The following is a 16935-nucleotide window of genomic DNA, read 5'->3' as shown; positions in this document are numbered from 1 at the left end:
ACACCACAATTTGCCATTTATCAAATATGTAAGAATACTCAAGCCTTGTTAAATTTAAAGTTGCACCCACCCAAGAGTAAAAATTGACTATTCTCAGTCCTATTGTAATGAAAACAGCTGCCCCTAGAGCCACTCGAGTCATCATTTTAAAAGCCACTCCACAGAGGAGGATAGGCACCTCCTAAAATACAGCCTGGCAATCTCAAGATGACACACACACAATGTTGAAAAGTACCCTGGAAGAAGTCTGGTTCCAAGTCTTTTGAGTCTTCCCCATAGTTGCAATATGACCTTCACGTGCATTTCCAAAAGCCCTCAGAGTAGCTGGTAAGAGGGTTCAGGTTGCTGCTGCCCCAAGTGTCACAGTAACTAGTTCTCTGTTTGAAAACAAACATCTGAGAGAGGCCTGAACAGGAAGGATAGAAAAGAAAATCACATTGCCAAACCCCACTGCAACTCATTGCAACCCCAAGTGTGTGTTGTCCAAGTAGAACTGTGCTCCACAGAATTTTCAACGCCTAGTTTTTCAGGAGTCACATGTAACTGAACGTCTACAATCCACGACAATATGTGGCTTAGACGTGCAAACACCATAACCAACTTGCAATGCCTGGGTTACATACCACCATAGCTACAAACCACACCCCGTAAATCTGAGGGACATGGTACACAATGACAAAGACACTGCTTTGCAATGTCCAGTAACACATTGTATGATTCCTAAAGATAGTTTAGTGTAACTGGAAGTGTTTATTCAGAGAAAGGTACACCCTCTACTAAAACATTTTGACTGATGTTAGAACCTTACTACTGTTCCAACTTATAAACAAATTCATCTTAGAGACAGGAGTGACACATGTTCATAAGCCACGCACTGCCTTTATAAAGGCACCATGCCATTATACACCTGTGTAATTCCATTGTGTATAAGAGACAATGGGGTACTTGTGTGTGGAAATGCTGTTGCATTTGCTATATATAGCCCGTTAGATCCACTTCATCCCATTCTCTGGCAGGGATTTCTGAACTAATTAATTCTGAATTTATAACTTTATGGGACCATGGGCGTGTAGGTAGTCAGACACTCCCATATGGACGTTATATGGCACACACCTTTGCACTGCCAGGCCAAGGTGCCTCTGGATGGACTCAAACCTCCCACCTCAGTGAGTAGCAAGTTCACAGGACCGCCATTCAAGGAGCAGCACTGAGTGAGTCTTTATCAAAAGGTGGGCATTTTCAAAGTGAAACAGCAAATTGGAGCCAGTTGCTTAGTTATTAGTAAATGCTCCATAATGTCTGCTCAAACCATCGATTACTAAGGAGACAAATGAGAAGTGCAGCCTGTATGGAGGGCCCATTCCATTGTCTCTCCAATGCAAAGTTAAGCTTTAAAGGAGGAACCAGGAACCCCAGAATTTCATTCTGGGCTCTGCAGTTATAAAAACTCCAGTGTACATAATTACTTTCATTTTGAATAAATTACTTGAAGCTCATATGTTGCCAGGGTCTCAATGAAATGGTGTGTGACTGACCCTGAGTCTGGGCTAACTCTCAGAGCAGTAAACAACAAAGCAAGAAACCCTCCGTTCTCTTTGGAGCCAGTCTATTTCTGGGCACTAGAGGGCACCATTGGCTGATCTCATCTTTTGGCAAGAGAATCTTCAGGTTCTCAAAGCAAGATTAAGGAACCTCCCTCAAATTTGCTCCCCACCACCATGGCCTCAGACTGCAAAAATCTAGGCAAGTTTTGAAGGAATAGGAAAATGTGTGTGGGGGGTGGGGGGGGAGGGCTGGTGACAACACTAGGTCAAGCTGCCACACCTTCATCCTTGCTGTTGCTGTACAGGTGGACTTAAAGGTTTTTCAGGCCTATAGATGGTGTGCGCTTTGATTTTCCTCACGGCACCCCTCCTGATTTCTTTAAGAACTATTAGTCGTGGTGTGCTGGTCCAAGTACTACAGCCAGCTTGTGAAAAGGGGGTATGGAGCTGATTTTTAGCCTCTGCCAATTTCCCTGGTGTAAATATTCCCACCGTGGCTTATACCACATTAACAATTTCAGAGGGAAAGAAACACAGTAATATTTCTACCAAACAGATACTATAGAGAAGGGGGGGGGGGGAATCAAACCTCAAGAGCACAGCATAGTAAAATGTAGTAAATTACAATGGGATGTTTTGAGTACTTATTACCTTTTTAAGTATAAATTACTTAACTATTGAGTTTATACAATTTAATTTTTAATGATGGCTGTGTTTAGCCAGCAGCTTACAAAAATTCCTAAAATGTTAATCACTGGCTTTTGCCAGCTTGCTCCGAGGCCCTCAGGGAGTCCTCCCAGTGGCCCACCCCCTCCCCCCAAGGCTAGTTTCAGTGACCATGGTTTGTTTCCTGATTCCCAGAGAACACCGAAACCCAGCCCAGGGAAGTCGCTTTCATTTCTGACTTGGTTCCGTGCCTTTGCAAGGCTTGGTTCATTGGAACTAGCCTCTTCATGCAACAACAAATGGGTCCCGGTGGCAAGCCTTTGTTAAATGCTTGAGGAACTTGGCAAAGGTTGAGGACCGCCTTTCCATTTTTGAAGACCAGCCAACTGACCATACTGCATACTAAATACTACGACAGTTATTCAAAGTATGGGCCCAGCTCCATGTGAATCAGCTGTGGTGCTGGTCAAAATCTGGTCCCACCCTACCCCTTACCGGAAGAATCAAAACCTGGTCATCGGATTAGAAGACTCTCTCCATGTGGCTCCTATGGAAGTGAGGCCCACCGTTTGTTTCAGGAGAGCTGCTCTGCTTAGAACCCACATTCAAACTCGATCATCGCACTACAGCTACCCTCTGATCAATGTTCACATAGTTTGACTAACCTTCTAGCCAAAAAAACAAAATTAAAAAAAAAATCCCTGGTTCATCTGTTATCTCCTCTTTCTCATTTTCAATCTTGGACTCAACCCTGGCTTACCCCTCAGCACCATAAGCTCTCTATTCTTGGCGCAGGCGTGCACACGCACACAGAGCATCCTGGATCTCCTACTACAGCCCGTCCCTTAGGCTAATTTACTGCTGTAATGGCATCACCCACCCTGCTGCTCAGCCCTGTTTTAATTATACAGGAAATGGCCCCAAAACAGTCCTTGAGTGACTGGATACGACTCTTGCCAACCAGTTTTGGCTGGAAGCCCAGACAAGCACTAATGACAATCCCCAGTGGAGGGCCACAGTCTCAGGCTGGGCCAGACCCAAGGCCACCAAGACCATCCAGTGCTGCCAGGCAAATGATGCCAGGCTGGGAGCTGGGGGCTGGGATTAAAATCACTCACACTTCCCAGTATTTTCTTTCCCTAATAAAAGATGTGTGTACTGGGATCTTTCTGCCTATATTCCTGCTAACTAGGATTTTTAAAAAAAACCTACAGATCATCTTCATGCCACGGATCTTTCCTTTATTGCGAATCAGGACCACATTCAGGATGGAGAGCATGGAAGAGATGCTAATCCAAGGGCATTTCAGTGGAGCTGGAGCGGTGTATGAGCTGAGCTATCTATGCTGCAGAACATACTCCCATCAAGCTTATCTGCTTAGAACAAGACACACTTCCTATCTGATAGCTTCCATGCGTGCGTCAGGAGTCCAGCCACAGCTTACCTGGGTCTTCTGCACAGGGATACGCATAGTCTATAAACAAGGTGCTGACTAGACTATGGTCACTTTTAGGCTTCACTAGGGGATAATCCGGCTTGGAGCTCAGGTGGTTGTTAGGATTCAATTCCTCCTGGGCTGTTGGCCTGAGGGCCTCAGATCCACCTTGGCTACTGACCTGAAGCAGTTCCTTGCCAGATGGTTCCCTCTACCATAGCAGCTTCTAAGCTTCATCAGTTCAATGATCCAAGAAAGCAAAGATTTAGTTAGCAAAGAGCAAATCAAAAGCCAGTGAAACTTAAGCATGGACAGGACAGCCTGGCACCTTTGTCGCATCCTATTGTCAACAAGTCAACATGTGCCTACCAGAAGTGGCTAATGAGGGTCATCTTAAAGCATCTCCCAACCACTGATAAGGGCCGGAACTTACCAGGGCAGTCAGCAGTGGGCTACAGTGGGTTTTTTATTTCAGTGTCTAATTCAGCGGTTCTCAACCTGTGGGTCACAACCCCTTTGGGGGTTGAACAGTCCTTTCACAGGGGTTGCCCAATTCCTAACAGTAGCAAAATTACAGTTATGAAGTAGCAATGAAAATAATGTTATGGTTGGGGGGGTCACCACAACATGAGGAACTATATGAAAGGGTCACGGCATGAGGAAGATTAAGAACTACTGCTCTAATTCATGTCTTAGGAATTTTTTTACAATAGACAATAGAATCTGTTAGGAACAAGTGTACCTCAAGCTATGAAGGCAGTCCCTCAACGCTCAGAGGCATCAGAGAGCGAAAGCAAGTAGGTCGGGGCTCTGGAAGGTGGCAGATGGAGGGGGAGAAATAGGTTTACTCTTGGCTGATTAGCCAAAACTCTATTCGGACATGTGCTGCTTCTTTCTACCACCCGAGACCCAACTGCACGGGCAGTGACTATCTTGTTCTGTTGCAGCCGTTTGGTCCAATGAACATAGTAGTGTCTGAAATCCTCGGATTTCATGGGGTGAACTGTAGGGAAACAAAGATTGCTTTGGGCACTGTGATGGCTCGTTTGGTGTCAACCTGGGAAGCCTGTGGTATCCAGTTACTTAATCAACTAGCAGTCCAGGCGTTGCTAGGAAGGATAATGTAGAGGTGGCTAGCATCTATAATCACTGGACTTTAAAAGATGGTGTGGGTGGGCCTCATCCAAGCAGTTGAAGGCCTTCAGGCAAAAAGTGGTTTCCTGGAGAAGAAATTCCACCTTAACGCTGCAGTGTCCATTGTTACTGGGCTTCCAGCCTGCCAACTTACTCTAAGGATCTGATTTCCCAGCCTCAATACCCACCTGTTTGTCAGTGGAGACTTGCATGTTGCTATGATGCTGCACGAGGGTCAGTGGAATGAACAGCCTAACAGACAGGCTAGGACAAAAGGCCTGGTGATCTACTTCTGAATAATCAGCCGCTGTCAACCCTGTGGGCACAAGAGTCTGAACCTCACTCAGTCATGGGGACAGTGGAAGACCAGGTAGCATTTCTTTCCATTGTGTACGGGGTCACCTGAGATGGGAACTTACAACAATCTTAGAAGGCTAGTTCTTAAAATTACATATGTATATGTCTATGTATTACACTGAGTAAAGTGGATCTGATCTTTTCCATAGCCTCACATGCATGTGAAAACTGGCTCATGAACAAGGAAGACAGAAAAAGAGCAGATGCATTCAGTACTGAATGGACGCCATGGACCACCCGAAGAACAAGTGAGTCACTATTAGAAGAAAACCCGCGGGCATGCACTTTGGAAGTGAGGATGGTGCGGGTTTAGCTCGCTGACATCATTAGGAAGGAGCAAGAAAGGACATCCTGTGTGGCATAGGAAAGGGACAGCAATGAGCTGAGGAAGACCTCAATGAAACAGGTGGTCACACCAGCCACGGCAGCGGACTAAGCATACCCTTCACAGTCAGGCTGGCATGGACTGGCAGTGTTTTGCTCTGCTGTACGTACTGTTGTCCTGAATCAGAGCCAACACAATGGCAACAAACCGCAGCTAGAGAGATGGGAGGTTTCGAAAGTCCCTTCATATAGCTATCCATGTGCAGGTGCCCCTGGGAGACAGTGGAGGTTTGGTTCCAGACCATCACAATAAAGAGGCACACACTTTTGGTCTCCCAGTGCATAGACAAGTTATGTTTACACTCTCCTGGAGTCTGTTACGTGTGCAGTAGCGTGATGAAGACGTTTGAGCTACTGCAAGATGACCATCAGAGACATGAAGCGGAACTCTGCACTGCTGGGTCCTGGTATCTCACTAAGGAAACGAAGCCAGTTGTTCAACATGTTGTACTTAAAAACTGTCCGTGTACACGGTGCTCTGAGCACACTGACTTGTCCGGGAAGATCACAGCAAGCAGAGCAGGGGTTACTCGGAGGGCATGTCTTCTTCAAATGTACCTGTGGACTCTGCCCAGGAGTTTTTCCCATGTCTAGACGGCGCACTGCCCTGCCAAAACAACAGCAGTTTGGGATGGGAACATTAGAACTCCAGGGAGGCACCCCTCTCTGAACAGTTTGCACCCATGAGTGACGGCACCATCAAGGCAGAGGCCCATCCAGGACTGTCACTTCCATGTCCAATGCACCGAGACCCCGCTTCGTGGTCATCTGGGCCATCTTTAAACCCTCAGCTGTCAAAAAGAGTGGGTGGCAAGCCCCTGCACGGCCAGGACCTCTTGAGCAGGTAGTCCAATCGCCTTGGAAGCTGTGACACCTTAGAAAATGTTTCTTAATTATACAACTGCCCAGAACGCTGTCCCCGTGGGCTGGTTTGTGAAGCACACTCAAATTGTCGCCGTAGCTGCTCATGTTCTCCCTTCAGCAGTTGATCCAAGACACCCCAGCCTGGCCCAGGAGACAGACAGGCAACTGCCTGAGCTGAAGACAGTTGTTCCTACACCCAGTATACGCTGCCCATCTAGGATCTTTGGTGGTCATGGTTAATGATGCGTACCCACCCCCTCGAAGCCGCAAGCTATGGGCCACCTCCCTCTGGCAGACCCTGGAGGAAGGTGACTGTAGACATCCACCGGACACTGCCCGACGCTGCTGAAGGTTTATTGCACAAGAAACTGGCAACACCAAGGCAAGGGGCAGGTGTGACACCACCACCTGGTGACCAACCCTGTGCCCCAAAGGGCCTTCCACACAGACTCTGCGTTTACTTACACACACACATGTAGGCATCAGAGATCCTGCGGCTTCCGCAGCCCCCACCCCAGGTGACCTAGCTGCCCCTGGTAGCACCCTGCAGGCCAAGACGCTGCAGGGACTCACAGTCCACAAGGGAAGGGGGAAGCAGGCTGAGCTACTGGGAGCTGGGCGGCTCGGATCAGCGCACTAGCAGCCCAGGGACCGGGTGAGGGTCTGGGAGAGCAGGCGTCGTTCCTCAGGTTCCCACACCCAGTGGCAGGGCCCGCAGATTGCCAGGGCCAGGGCGTGCTGCAGGCATCCCCTCAACAGCATCCCTGTGGGTGAAGTGCACCAACCATCACAAGTTCACTAAATCCCCACATGCCCGGGCCGGAGGCTGGTGGGAGCTCCAGAAAGCTGGCCAGACTGTTTGCAGAGACTCTGTGCCCTTGGGCTGCCGTTCGGGATCCTCACCACCTGTGTGCCAGTGATGACACGAGGCCTCTACGTGCCGAGGCGGTGGCACCCCGGCCTCAAAGCTCCAGCAGCCCATCTGCCCAGTCTCGGGGGACTGCCAGGGGCCAGGGGGGAGCCACGTAGTGAAAGGAATGCTCAGTGTCTGGCAGGTAGTCAGGGTTGAGGTGGCACTAAGGACGCTTCACCCTTTTCCTCAGTCAGCGAACAGGCCACTTAGACATGGTGTCACCACGCTAGGCCACCTGAAGTCCCAGGACTGCAGAGTGGCTTCCCACGAGGACCGCCATTTGGGAACCTCTTGGACACCCCACCCCCAAGCTGACTGGGTCCTTCAGGGTCCTGGCAACATTTTGTGTACCAGCTCTGACTGAAGATGACAGCAGCATACCAGGACAAAACATAAAGCAGTCCCCCCACACGCATACCCAACGCTTCGAGTTTACCTAGAGAGGGAGGCGGTGGGGGGGAGGGGGGGAGCGTGCAGGGAACGCAGGAGGGAGAGGTTTCCAACCCATGGAGACCCAAACAGCTTGTGCGATCTTTATTTGCTACAAAGAGCCAACTGGATGTCCAGAGGAGGGCGGGCCCTCACGCTCCACCAGTGTTGGCTGGAGCCAAGACCCCAGTGTCGCTGGAGCCAAGACCCCGCGGTCACAAGACCCCCACTTCACATAGACCTCTGGGAGGTTCTCCTTCAAAGAAAACAGAACCTGGGCTTCCTCAGTCCAGAACACCGACCTCAAGAACCCAATCTCCTCCTCTCACAGCCACCCTGAGGCTGGGTCCCTGGTGCCGCCCACCACTGGCACCTGCCCTGGCACACGCACACACACCTGGGCTCGTCTTCAGGAGAGGGCAGGAGAGCACTACAGAGAGGGTCAGCCCTCCAGGCCTTGCGATGGGTGATGGGGCCAGAGGTGTCTGGGGGCCTTTATTCCGGACGACCACCAGAGTGTGGGTGAGGGGTGGGAAACAGGGCCTCCTGGAGTCAGGCTCTACTGTCACCAACTGGATGACAGGGTGGTGCTCCTCTGGCGGGATCACCATCCTGTGGGGGCCTCTCTGGCAGGGATGACTCATGACTACATGTGTGCTGGGGAGCAGGCGGGGATGGCCTCAGTCACTCCTGTCCAAAGCCCTCGGTCTCCTCGATGGCGTACAGCAGCTTCTCCTTCAGCTGTTCGTAGCTCTTGTATGGCGGGAGGTCCAGGCGGTTGAAACTGGAGAGAAGAGACTTGTCAGGACAGGGCTTTGTCAGGCCTCCGGGAGGAGGAAGGCTAGCTAGACCTCGAGCACTTGAGGTCCCTGGATCGTGGAGGGACTGGGGTGGTGGGGGTGCAGCTCTTGGTGACTGGAATGGAAGTAGTCACTACCTGGTATGGCTATAAGAAGGTGCCCTGGGGGCACAATGAAGGACAAGTGTGACTGCTAACTTCAAGGTCAGCAGTTTGAGGCCACCCACCTGCTCCAAGGTAGAAAGATGAGGCTTTCTGCCTCCTGATGACTGACAGTCTGGGAAGCCCACCTGGGCAGTTCTACGCTGTCTTTATCTGGTCGCTAGGATTCGGAACTGACCAGACGGCACTGGGTTTGGTTTCAGGGGCATGGCTGTAGGGTGTTTCAGGCAGAGACATCCAGCACGGCACAGCCCTCTCCCCTACGCAGCACCCCAGTGTCCCTGCCCCAAACCGGCCCCCCCACTGGACTCAAGGTTCAAGCCCTCCCACTGAGACCGGCACGCTCACCATGTGTGGCTTCTGGGCAGCCAGGTTTCCTTGCCAACCTTGTCGATGCAAAACTTCTGTGGTCCGTTACTACCTGTTCCCCAAAGAAACAGGCATCACAGATCAGCAAGCGCATCCCCTCCTACTGCAGGCCAGGCCAAGCTCCCTCACAGGCAGGCTCAGCTCGACTCAGCTCAGCTCTTCCTGTTATTCACTGGAGGGTGGGGGAAGGGAGCTATCACAGGGAACCCTCTCTGAGCTGTCCCCACACCACCCCAGGACACCCACAAGGAGCAAGGCAAGGGCATGCGTACCAATGAGTTCAGCAAATCCCCCAACAGGCAGGCGGCAGGTCCCAGTCACAAACTGCAGCAGCCGGATCCTCTTCTCGTTGTCCATCTCCTTCACCACCTGCCAGCCAGCAAGCCACTGCGGTCAGCACTGCCCAGGCCTTCGGCCCCAACACGGAGTCCTCCCTCTAGAATGGCTCGCCAGCTGGAGACAGTGGCGCCGAGCCTGCAGCAATGCTGAGAACGCAAAGCCACCAGCCATCCTAGTCCTCTAAGATGTGTTGATAGGACAGTGACACCATCCACAGGACAGTGCTACCTCAGGGTCACTGCAGGCTGGAAATTCTCTTCCCATCTAAATCCTCCTTTCCGAAGCACACTAAGGATGCACGGGGCTGCCCAGGAGGTGGGGGTCCTACTGTTAACTGCCTGAGAAGGCCCGACTCATGGTGACCCGCGCACTCGGAATAAAAAAACACTTCCCCAGGCCCTAGCCATCCGAGGATTGACTGCTGCAATCTGATGGCTGTGACCCAAGGCTGCCGAGCCAGCAGGCGGAGGGAGGCGAGAGGACCTGAGATGAGGGAGGTGATGGCTCAGAGAGGCCCCTGTGGCCCGAGGTCTCCTTTCCTTGGGCCACTGTTTGAAACAACCACTGCTGAGGCCCCTGGCCCCAAGCCCAGTGGGAACAGGTCTCCACACCTACCTGCCAGAACCACTGGACCTGCTTGCTGTTCTTGGTGTAGTGACGGTAGATGGTGTTCTTCTGCCAGTCACTCACGTCTACCTCCTGCATGCCGCACAGCATCAGCTACAGGGGGGGTGGGGAGGGGCAGTCAGCGAGTCCCCACCAGCCCCCCACCCAAGAGGGCCTTGGCCCCACCGCCCATCTCACCCGGTCCACCACCCCACCACCACAAGTGAAATTGCCCCAAACATTTTCAACTACTTTCTCTAGAAGCTGTGATAATATGGATAAATCAAGTCCCTGCTTTCTTGCACGTGGATGCCCTCAAAGCAAGTGAACGACAAGGGGGTAAAGGGTGAAGACCCAAATCCATTCTATTTGCTGCCTCCTGTCCTGGTCAAGTGGGTGTGTGGCGGGGGGTGGTTTAACTGGGCACACCGTGAAGACATTTAAGAACAGGGTCACCCTATGAAGGTGGAGTGCAGAACCCCGACCACCTTGGATACTCACCTCAAGCTCTTTTTCATCAAAGTAGCGCAGCCACTCCAGGGGGGCCACCTCATTGAAGCCATCCAGGAAGGCTCTGGTCTGCTCCTCCACACCACGAGTGAAGCGCCAGTCGGTCAGCAGCCTACAACCAAAGAGCGGCTGTCAGCGGGACAGCAAGGCTCATAGCACAGGTTCAGCTCGAGGCTGGCACGGATGCAGGCTAGTACAGAGGCCATGGGGCAGCTCAGGGAGAGCTTGCTTCTGGTACATCCAGTTTTCGCACTTCACTCACAGTAATTCATGGGGCTGGGGGGCGGGGGACGGGGGGACGTGTGTGTGTGTGTGTGTGTGTGTGTGTGTGTGTGTGTGTGTAAAAAGCTGTGGGACATGCACACAATGGAACACTGCTCAGTCACACACAGAGAGGACATGCTGCTGCCAGCCGTCATACGGACGAAGACGGAAAACGTCATGTGAGTGGAAAGTCAGACTGTCACAAATTATCTCACTTAGACCAAAGAGGCAAACATACAGAAAACAAAAAAGATTCGTGGGCGCTGGGGATAGGGGGGTGTTTTGCTAAAGGGGCACTGAGCCGATGTTGACGTGGCACTGTGATGTGGAAAAGGATCCTAGAGAAGGCCAGACAGCATGAAGAATCTAAGCCCTGCTCCTGAATTGTACACAGTGAAACTGTCCAGCTGGTGTAGATGTTTGGTCGTGTGTATTTTCACACACACACACAAAGCAGACCCAAAGGTGGCTGGAGGTACCCCAGTCTCTGAAATCACTTTGTGCACCATCTGCCCACACCCCACCACCACCATCCACCTCTATCATGACCACCCCCTCTTCCTCCACCCACCACCATCACCACCCGACTCAATCAACTCCAGAGACACTGAGGAGGGGGAGACTGAACGCTAGCTGGGTAACCTGACCAGTGTGCGTGGGAGAATGTGCACATGCATGAATGTCAGGGCCAAACCCCAGACCAAACTGACAGCCATCTTTCAACTCACAGCAACCCTGCAGGACAGGGTAGCACTTCCCCCTGTGGATTTCCAAGGCTGTCACTCTTGATGGGAGTAGAAAGATCCCTTTCTCCTGAGGAGCAACTGGTGGGCTTCTGACTGCTGACCTTGAGCTTACAGCCCGACACAAGACCACTGTGCCCCCAGGCCTCCTGGACTTAAGGATACAGAACACAGAAGTCTTTGCCATTTGCTTAGGAGATGGAGACATCTGAGTTAGATGCCCCTTCAGAGAAATTCGAGGGCAGCCTCACAGTCCACCCACCACACGGGAACAATGGCTGAATCAGAGCAATCAAGGGCTCCAAACCGCCACATGTGGGGGCCTGGCTGAAGAGCATTCCCAAACATCAGAGGAGAGAACCCTCTCCCTGTGATCCATGGTCCCTGCCGCCCACAGCCCCCACCCCCCCACTGCAGACTCACATGATGTATTCCTCCTTATTCTCCTCCGTGACGCGGATGCTCTCGCCCCCTTCCTTCAGCTCGTGGGTAGTGACCTTGCCCAGGATCTCCATGTCCTGGATGAAGTACAGCTCGAGGCCACACTCTTCCAGGTTGTTTTCTCTGGGGGGCAGGGGAGACCAAGAGGGACAATTCCTGGAACTCCAGCTCCACCACCCACTCTTTGCGTCCGAGACACCCAAGAGCTCGCAGAGGGCCTAGAATCCTGACCAAAAGGCACAGGTCCGCTTCCTGGGGTAAGGAGAGGATTCCAGAGCTGCCCCCGCTCCCACCCTCCGGGGGACCTAGAAGTGGCTCATCTATACTGTGTTGGTCAAGGCTGGGTTTTAAGAGCTGAAGGGCTCACTGGGGCAGAGAAAAGAAAGGCCATCGGTGCCCACTCCCCAGCCAGAGAGCTCCATCCCGCCACTGCTGGGGATGAGAAGACCCTCACTTGATCCAGACGATGGAGTTGTAGAATTCAGGATCGATGGACTCTAGGTCTTTCAGAGTGGGTCTCTTATTGAGCATCCGCTTGTAGAAAGGCAGGGTGAAGCCAGTGTCGATGAACTTCCCGTGGTACAGGGCCTGAGGAAGGAAGAGGTACAGCAAAGAGCTTTGGCCCTCCCAGGACACTGTCCGAGGCAGGCTCTTGGATACTCAGAACCAAAGCCTTGCTCCTGTGACCTGCCTTCTTTTCCTGCTGGGAAGTGAGCACCTGGCTATTTCTGGGGCCATGGGGAAGCAACTCTCTTTTTCCTGACTTGGCCCTTAGGCGGACTCATCCCACCATGCAGACCAAGGGACAGAACAGAATCTGGCTGCCCAGGAAGCATCTGTAGTCGCTGCTTGCCCAGCAAGCCACCAGGCTGGCCCCTGGTTGAGTGGGAGAGCTGCCCTGTGCTCACAGGGGACACCTGTTCAGAACAGCTCCGAGTGGCAGGCCTGACTCATTGGCTCTCGGTGAGAAGCAGAGACAGCAGAGACAGCCGGAAGTAATAGAGACGCCATATTCAGGGACCGCTGGCGAACCAGTGGTGAGTAATAGTCTAGAGTTTTACTGGCTTGTCCTATTGGCTGCTGGGCCGGGCGGGTCTCAGGATCTGGGAAGAATGTGCCCACTTCCTGAGCCCAGCATCTTGGCCAAGAACTTCCAGGCAACGGGGAAGGGACATGTTTAGTCATGGGCTCTTGGGGCCCTCAGATCCTCTTGAGAGGGGAGCAGAGCCAAAGACTCGGGAAGTCAGAAAAAGCCACAAAGGAGAGCTAGCAGGGGAGCAGTTCAAACTGCCATGTATGGCCACGGACCAACCCCTCTCGCTCCTGCTGCTCCACAATCACTAAACACGCCACACCAAGACCCGCTTCCACGTTCCCAGGGTCTCCTGTTTCTAGATAAATACAGATACTGGACTGCCCTCCCCTCCTATACCCCTACCCACAGTCTGCCAGGGCTCTGTTCTCAGCAAGGACTGTCCCTAAAACCCCTGCTAGAAGCCTTTGTGTGCCCAGCAGATATTCCCCAGCTCGCCCACAAGCAGGCTGGTGACGGTGGCACGGCCCAGATGGGCTACAGGTATGTGGTTCCCCTCACTCAGCTCGTGGAAGTGTTCACAGGAAGTTACCTCTGGTAAGTTCTAGACAAATCAAAACACAAAGCCCTTCTCAACAGCCGGAAAAGGGAAGGAGGTAACTGAGAAAGCTCATCTTCCTGAAAGTCTTCCCAGACATCTGTATTGTTAGATTAGGGGTTCTCTAAGGAGATAGCAACCATCTGGTCAAAGAACCAATGTGTGCCACCGCTGCCCGTGTGGTGCCCGGGGCCTGGCTTCCTCAGTGCTACCCTTTCTCGTGTCTCAGAGGAAGCATGTGTTCCCCTGGAAGCCTTGGGACTTAGAGGCTGCCAGGCCCTCTTACCATGGCGATGAACCGGCCAATGAAGCGGAAGTAGGTGAGGTGGTCGGGGTTGATGGAGGAGGCAGGGTTGATCTGTAAACAGTAGTTGTTCTTCCCGGCATATTCAAACAGACAATACATGGGGTTGAGTACCTCATGGGACAGGAGGAAGAACCACTCTCTGTGAAGGATGACAGAGAGGGGAGGGATGGAGAGGATGAGCCCCTCCCTGCACCCCTGCCCCCAAACTGGCCCCCTCCTCTGCCTCTGTTTCTCTGCCGGCTCTGGAGACATCATGTCCAGGGGATGGTAACCGGTCAGTGAGTGGGGTGGGCTGAGACCTACAGTGAACCAGACCCACAATGATCCGTGAGGACAATGCTCAGGGCACCTGCGTGCTTGTCATCCCATACAGGTGGTGCCCTCCTCAACTGGACGTCCCGATACCCGGAGCGTCCAGGGGCACAGCAGCTCCTTGTAGCCTGGGCTGCCATGCCCAGTTGTGTAGGCTGAACACTGTGTAAGGGTCCTACATCGAAGTGTCATCGATTTGCACATTTATCACCACTATTTCCCTGCAAATGGTAGTCAAGCCATGTTTTTCTGATAAAATCGGGATAGTATGACCACTTTCCAACGGATGGACGGAAGAGTCCTTGGCATAAAAACAAGTGTAAGTGCTAGATCCACGTTTGACCAAGGTGCTGTGTGGATAATAGCCTCCTTGCTCTCATGGGGCCTGAGCCGGCAGCCGAGTCTGAGCAGCGTGGCCTCTGAAAACCCTCACTCCGGGTGCTTCTCTCCACCAGCTGTATGCCAGGGGTCACTCCCCTCCTGCCCCAAAGGCCCTGGCATGTGCCTTCCCCTCCCCCCAGGCCCCAATGCTTGCCTATTTCCCATATTTCCACCCATGCATCTGAGCCGACACCCACACCTCAGCAGCTCCCTGTAACCTTGAGCTAAACCAGCTGGGAACACCCAAAGGGGGGCTGGGCTATGGCTGGGCAGGCGGGGAGAGGAGTCCTTCGACGCCGAGGGTGCCCCGGTATCCTGTCCGTGGTTCTACCCTGTGGTAGAACAGCATGACGTAACCTACCATAGGGTAAAACCACTGGCAGGACACAGAGAGAGAAAGACCCACACTGAGGGCGGCAGCCGCACCAGGAGCCCAAGCAGAGCCTGGAGAGGAGGTCACCGTGGGGGGAAGAGCCATCGATCCGTGGGCCCGAGGCAACTGCAGGCAGAGAGCCGCCACCAAGCAAGAGGAATTCCCCGCATCATGCAAAGTCGCCACCACTGGCCCTGCCACGCCTTCTCTCTGCCCCACTGTCCAGGGTCCTTCCCCAGGGAGCCTGTTCACTCCTGGAGGGGGACTGAGGTGCCAGCAAGGCTGTGGTTGGGGGCTCGCATTGTGGGTGTGCTAGGCCTTCCCATTTCGCTGGCTCTGTGTGTGGCCTGCGGCCTCTCTGCACGGGGGTGCACAGAGCTCCCCGCCGCTGAATCCTGGATAGAGCACTTGGTGAGGCTCAGAGATGATTATGTATCAGCCCATTCAAGAGCCTCTGTCCCCAGTCCCTCCCGCTAGGAACCCCCGGTGTCCTCGTGACTAACTAACTAAAGGGGCCGGGGGCCCTGCTGAGGCACCCAGATTGTGAAGAGTCTGGGATCCCTGCTCTCAAGGGTGCAGGGGCCACTCCGGAGTGGCTCTGTGGTAGTGGGTGGCTGCTGGGCTGAGGGGCAGCCAGGCCCCGGGGCACCTGCACTCACCTGGCGATGCCTCCATAGTCCAGGCCCTCCTCACCACGCATGATGATGTAGAGCCGGCGCCGTAGGTCATAGGGTTTCATGTTCATGATCTGGGGAAACAGAATCTCATGAGTAGCCTGCTCTCTCCTTCCCTCCCCCCACAGCGGACAGGGGCTGCAGGGGCTCTCGAGGCAGACCCCAGCCCTCAGGCCTTGACCAAGGAGGTTGATCAGGCACATGGCAGGAGACGGGTCATGGGGGTGGGCTGGCTATTTCCCTCTTACCTGTTGGAAAGAATCCTCAAAGAGCGTCTGCCTGGACACGCTGATCTTCACGTGACTGGGCAGGGCGTTCGACTGCGAGGACAGCAGCGAGAGTCAGAACTCGAACACGGCAGCCGGGACTCCTGCCCGCCCGTCAGCCCGCCCGCCAGTGTGAAGAGCAGGCAGTGCCCTCACCCCCGCCCGGCCTGCCTTCTCCTAAAGGAGGCAGAAAGAGCACCGACTCACGTGGCAGAGGAAGCGGAACTGGTGATACTTCCAGCGAAAACTCCGGTCGTAAGCGCCAGGGGAACCTTGCTTTGTCCTGGGAAGAAGAGAAATGTTCTGGAATCCACGTGCTATCTCAAAGGCGAAGGGCTTATTTCGGTCAGCCTTGTGGAGAGCTGACGCTGTGTTCAGGCGGAGTAAAGCAAGGCAGCAGAGAGAGGAAGTGACGGCCACTAAGATTCTCTGCAGCTTTAAAGGGTCAAAAGAAAAACTAGACATGAACCCGGATCTAATTCTTACAGAAATTCCAAGCACTGACCACTAGGTCTGCAGTTCGAGCCCGCCGGGTGCCCCAAGGGAAAACAATATGGCTGGCTGCTCTCGGAAAGATTTGGTCTCAGAAACTAGCCACAGGGTCCCTGTGGGACAGAATAGACTTCATGGCAGGGGGGTTGCTTTTGGCTTGGTTAGTGTTATTCTGAGGAGGTCTGAAGTGGCTTAGTGGCTACCTGTTGGGCCACTTAACTGCAGGGTCCCAGGTCCAAGGCCACCAGTCGATCCTTTGGAGAAAGACAAGGCTTTCTTCCCCCATACAGAGTTACAGTCTTGGAAACCCACATGGGCGGTTCTACCCTGTCCTATAGGTCACTATGTGTCAGAATCAACTCTGAGTTTGTGAGTCTGGGGGTGGGGGTGGAGGTTCCCTCCGGTTTGGGAGTGTGATTCTGAGTAAACAGCCCCTTCCTCTCCAGCCCTACCTGACTGTTCACATTTGGCCACTGGAGGGCAGAGCAGCAGGAAACACAACACACACACACACACACACACACACACACACACACACAC

General features: G+C 53.2%; 1 protein-coding gene across 1 annotated transcript in view; it reads right to left on the bottom strand.

Annotated features, from left to right (window-relative positions):
* Positions 1 to 7816: 7816 nt before the first annotated feature.
* Positions 7817 to 16935, bottom strand: part of WWP2 (WW domain containing E3 ubiquitin protein ligase 2) — a 140908-nt gene continuing 131789 nt past the window's right edge. Inside the window, exons 13-23 of the mRNA XM_004704577.2 lie at positions 16111 to 16186; positions 15886 to 15957; positions 15623 to 15711; positions 13877 to 14036; positions 12414 to 12547; positions 11942 to 12082; positions 10503 to 10623; positions 10011 to 10115; positions 9329 to 9425; positions 9036 to 9108; positions 7817 to 8510 (exon numbers count right to left, since the gene is read on the bottom strand). Coding sequence (XP_004704634.1) covers positions 8411 to 8510; positions 9036 to 9108; positions 9329 to 9425; positions 10011 to 10115; positions 10503 to 10623; positions 11942 to 12082; positions 12414 to 12547; positions 13877 to 14036; positions 15623 to 15711; positions 15886 to 15957; positions 16111 to 16186 — 1168 coding nt within the window. The 3' untranslated portion in view covers positions 7817 to 8410. The remainder of the gene's footprint in view (positions 8511 to 9035; positions 9109 to 9328; positions 9426 to 10010; positions 10116 to 10502; positions 10624 to 11941; positions 12083 to 12413; positions 12548 to 13876; positions 14037 to 15622; positions 15712 to 15885; positions 15958 to 16110; positions 16187 to 16935) is intronic.

The sequence above is a fragment of the Echinops telfairi genome, unplaced genomic scaffold, assembly GCF_000313985.2.
Source record: "Echinops telfairi isolate 266 unplaced genomic scaffold, ASM31398v2 ScPeMD7_2291;HRSCAF=2852, whole genome shotgun sequence".
NCBI lineage: Eukaryota > Metazoa > Chordata > Mammalia > Afrosoricida > Tenrecidae > Echinops > Echinops telfairi.
The sequence above is the reverse complement of the archived record's forward strand: the minus strand, read 5'-3'. Positions and strand labels throughout refer to the sequence as shown.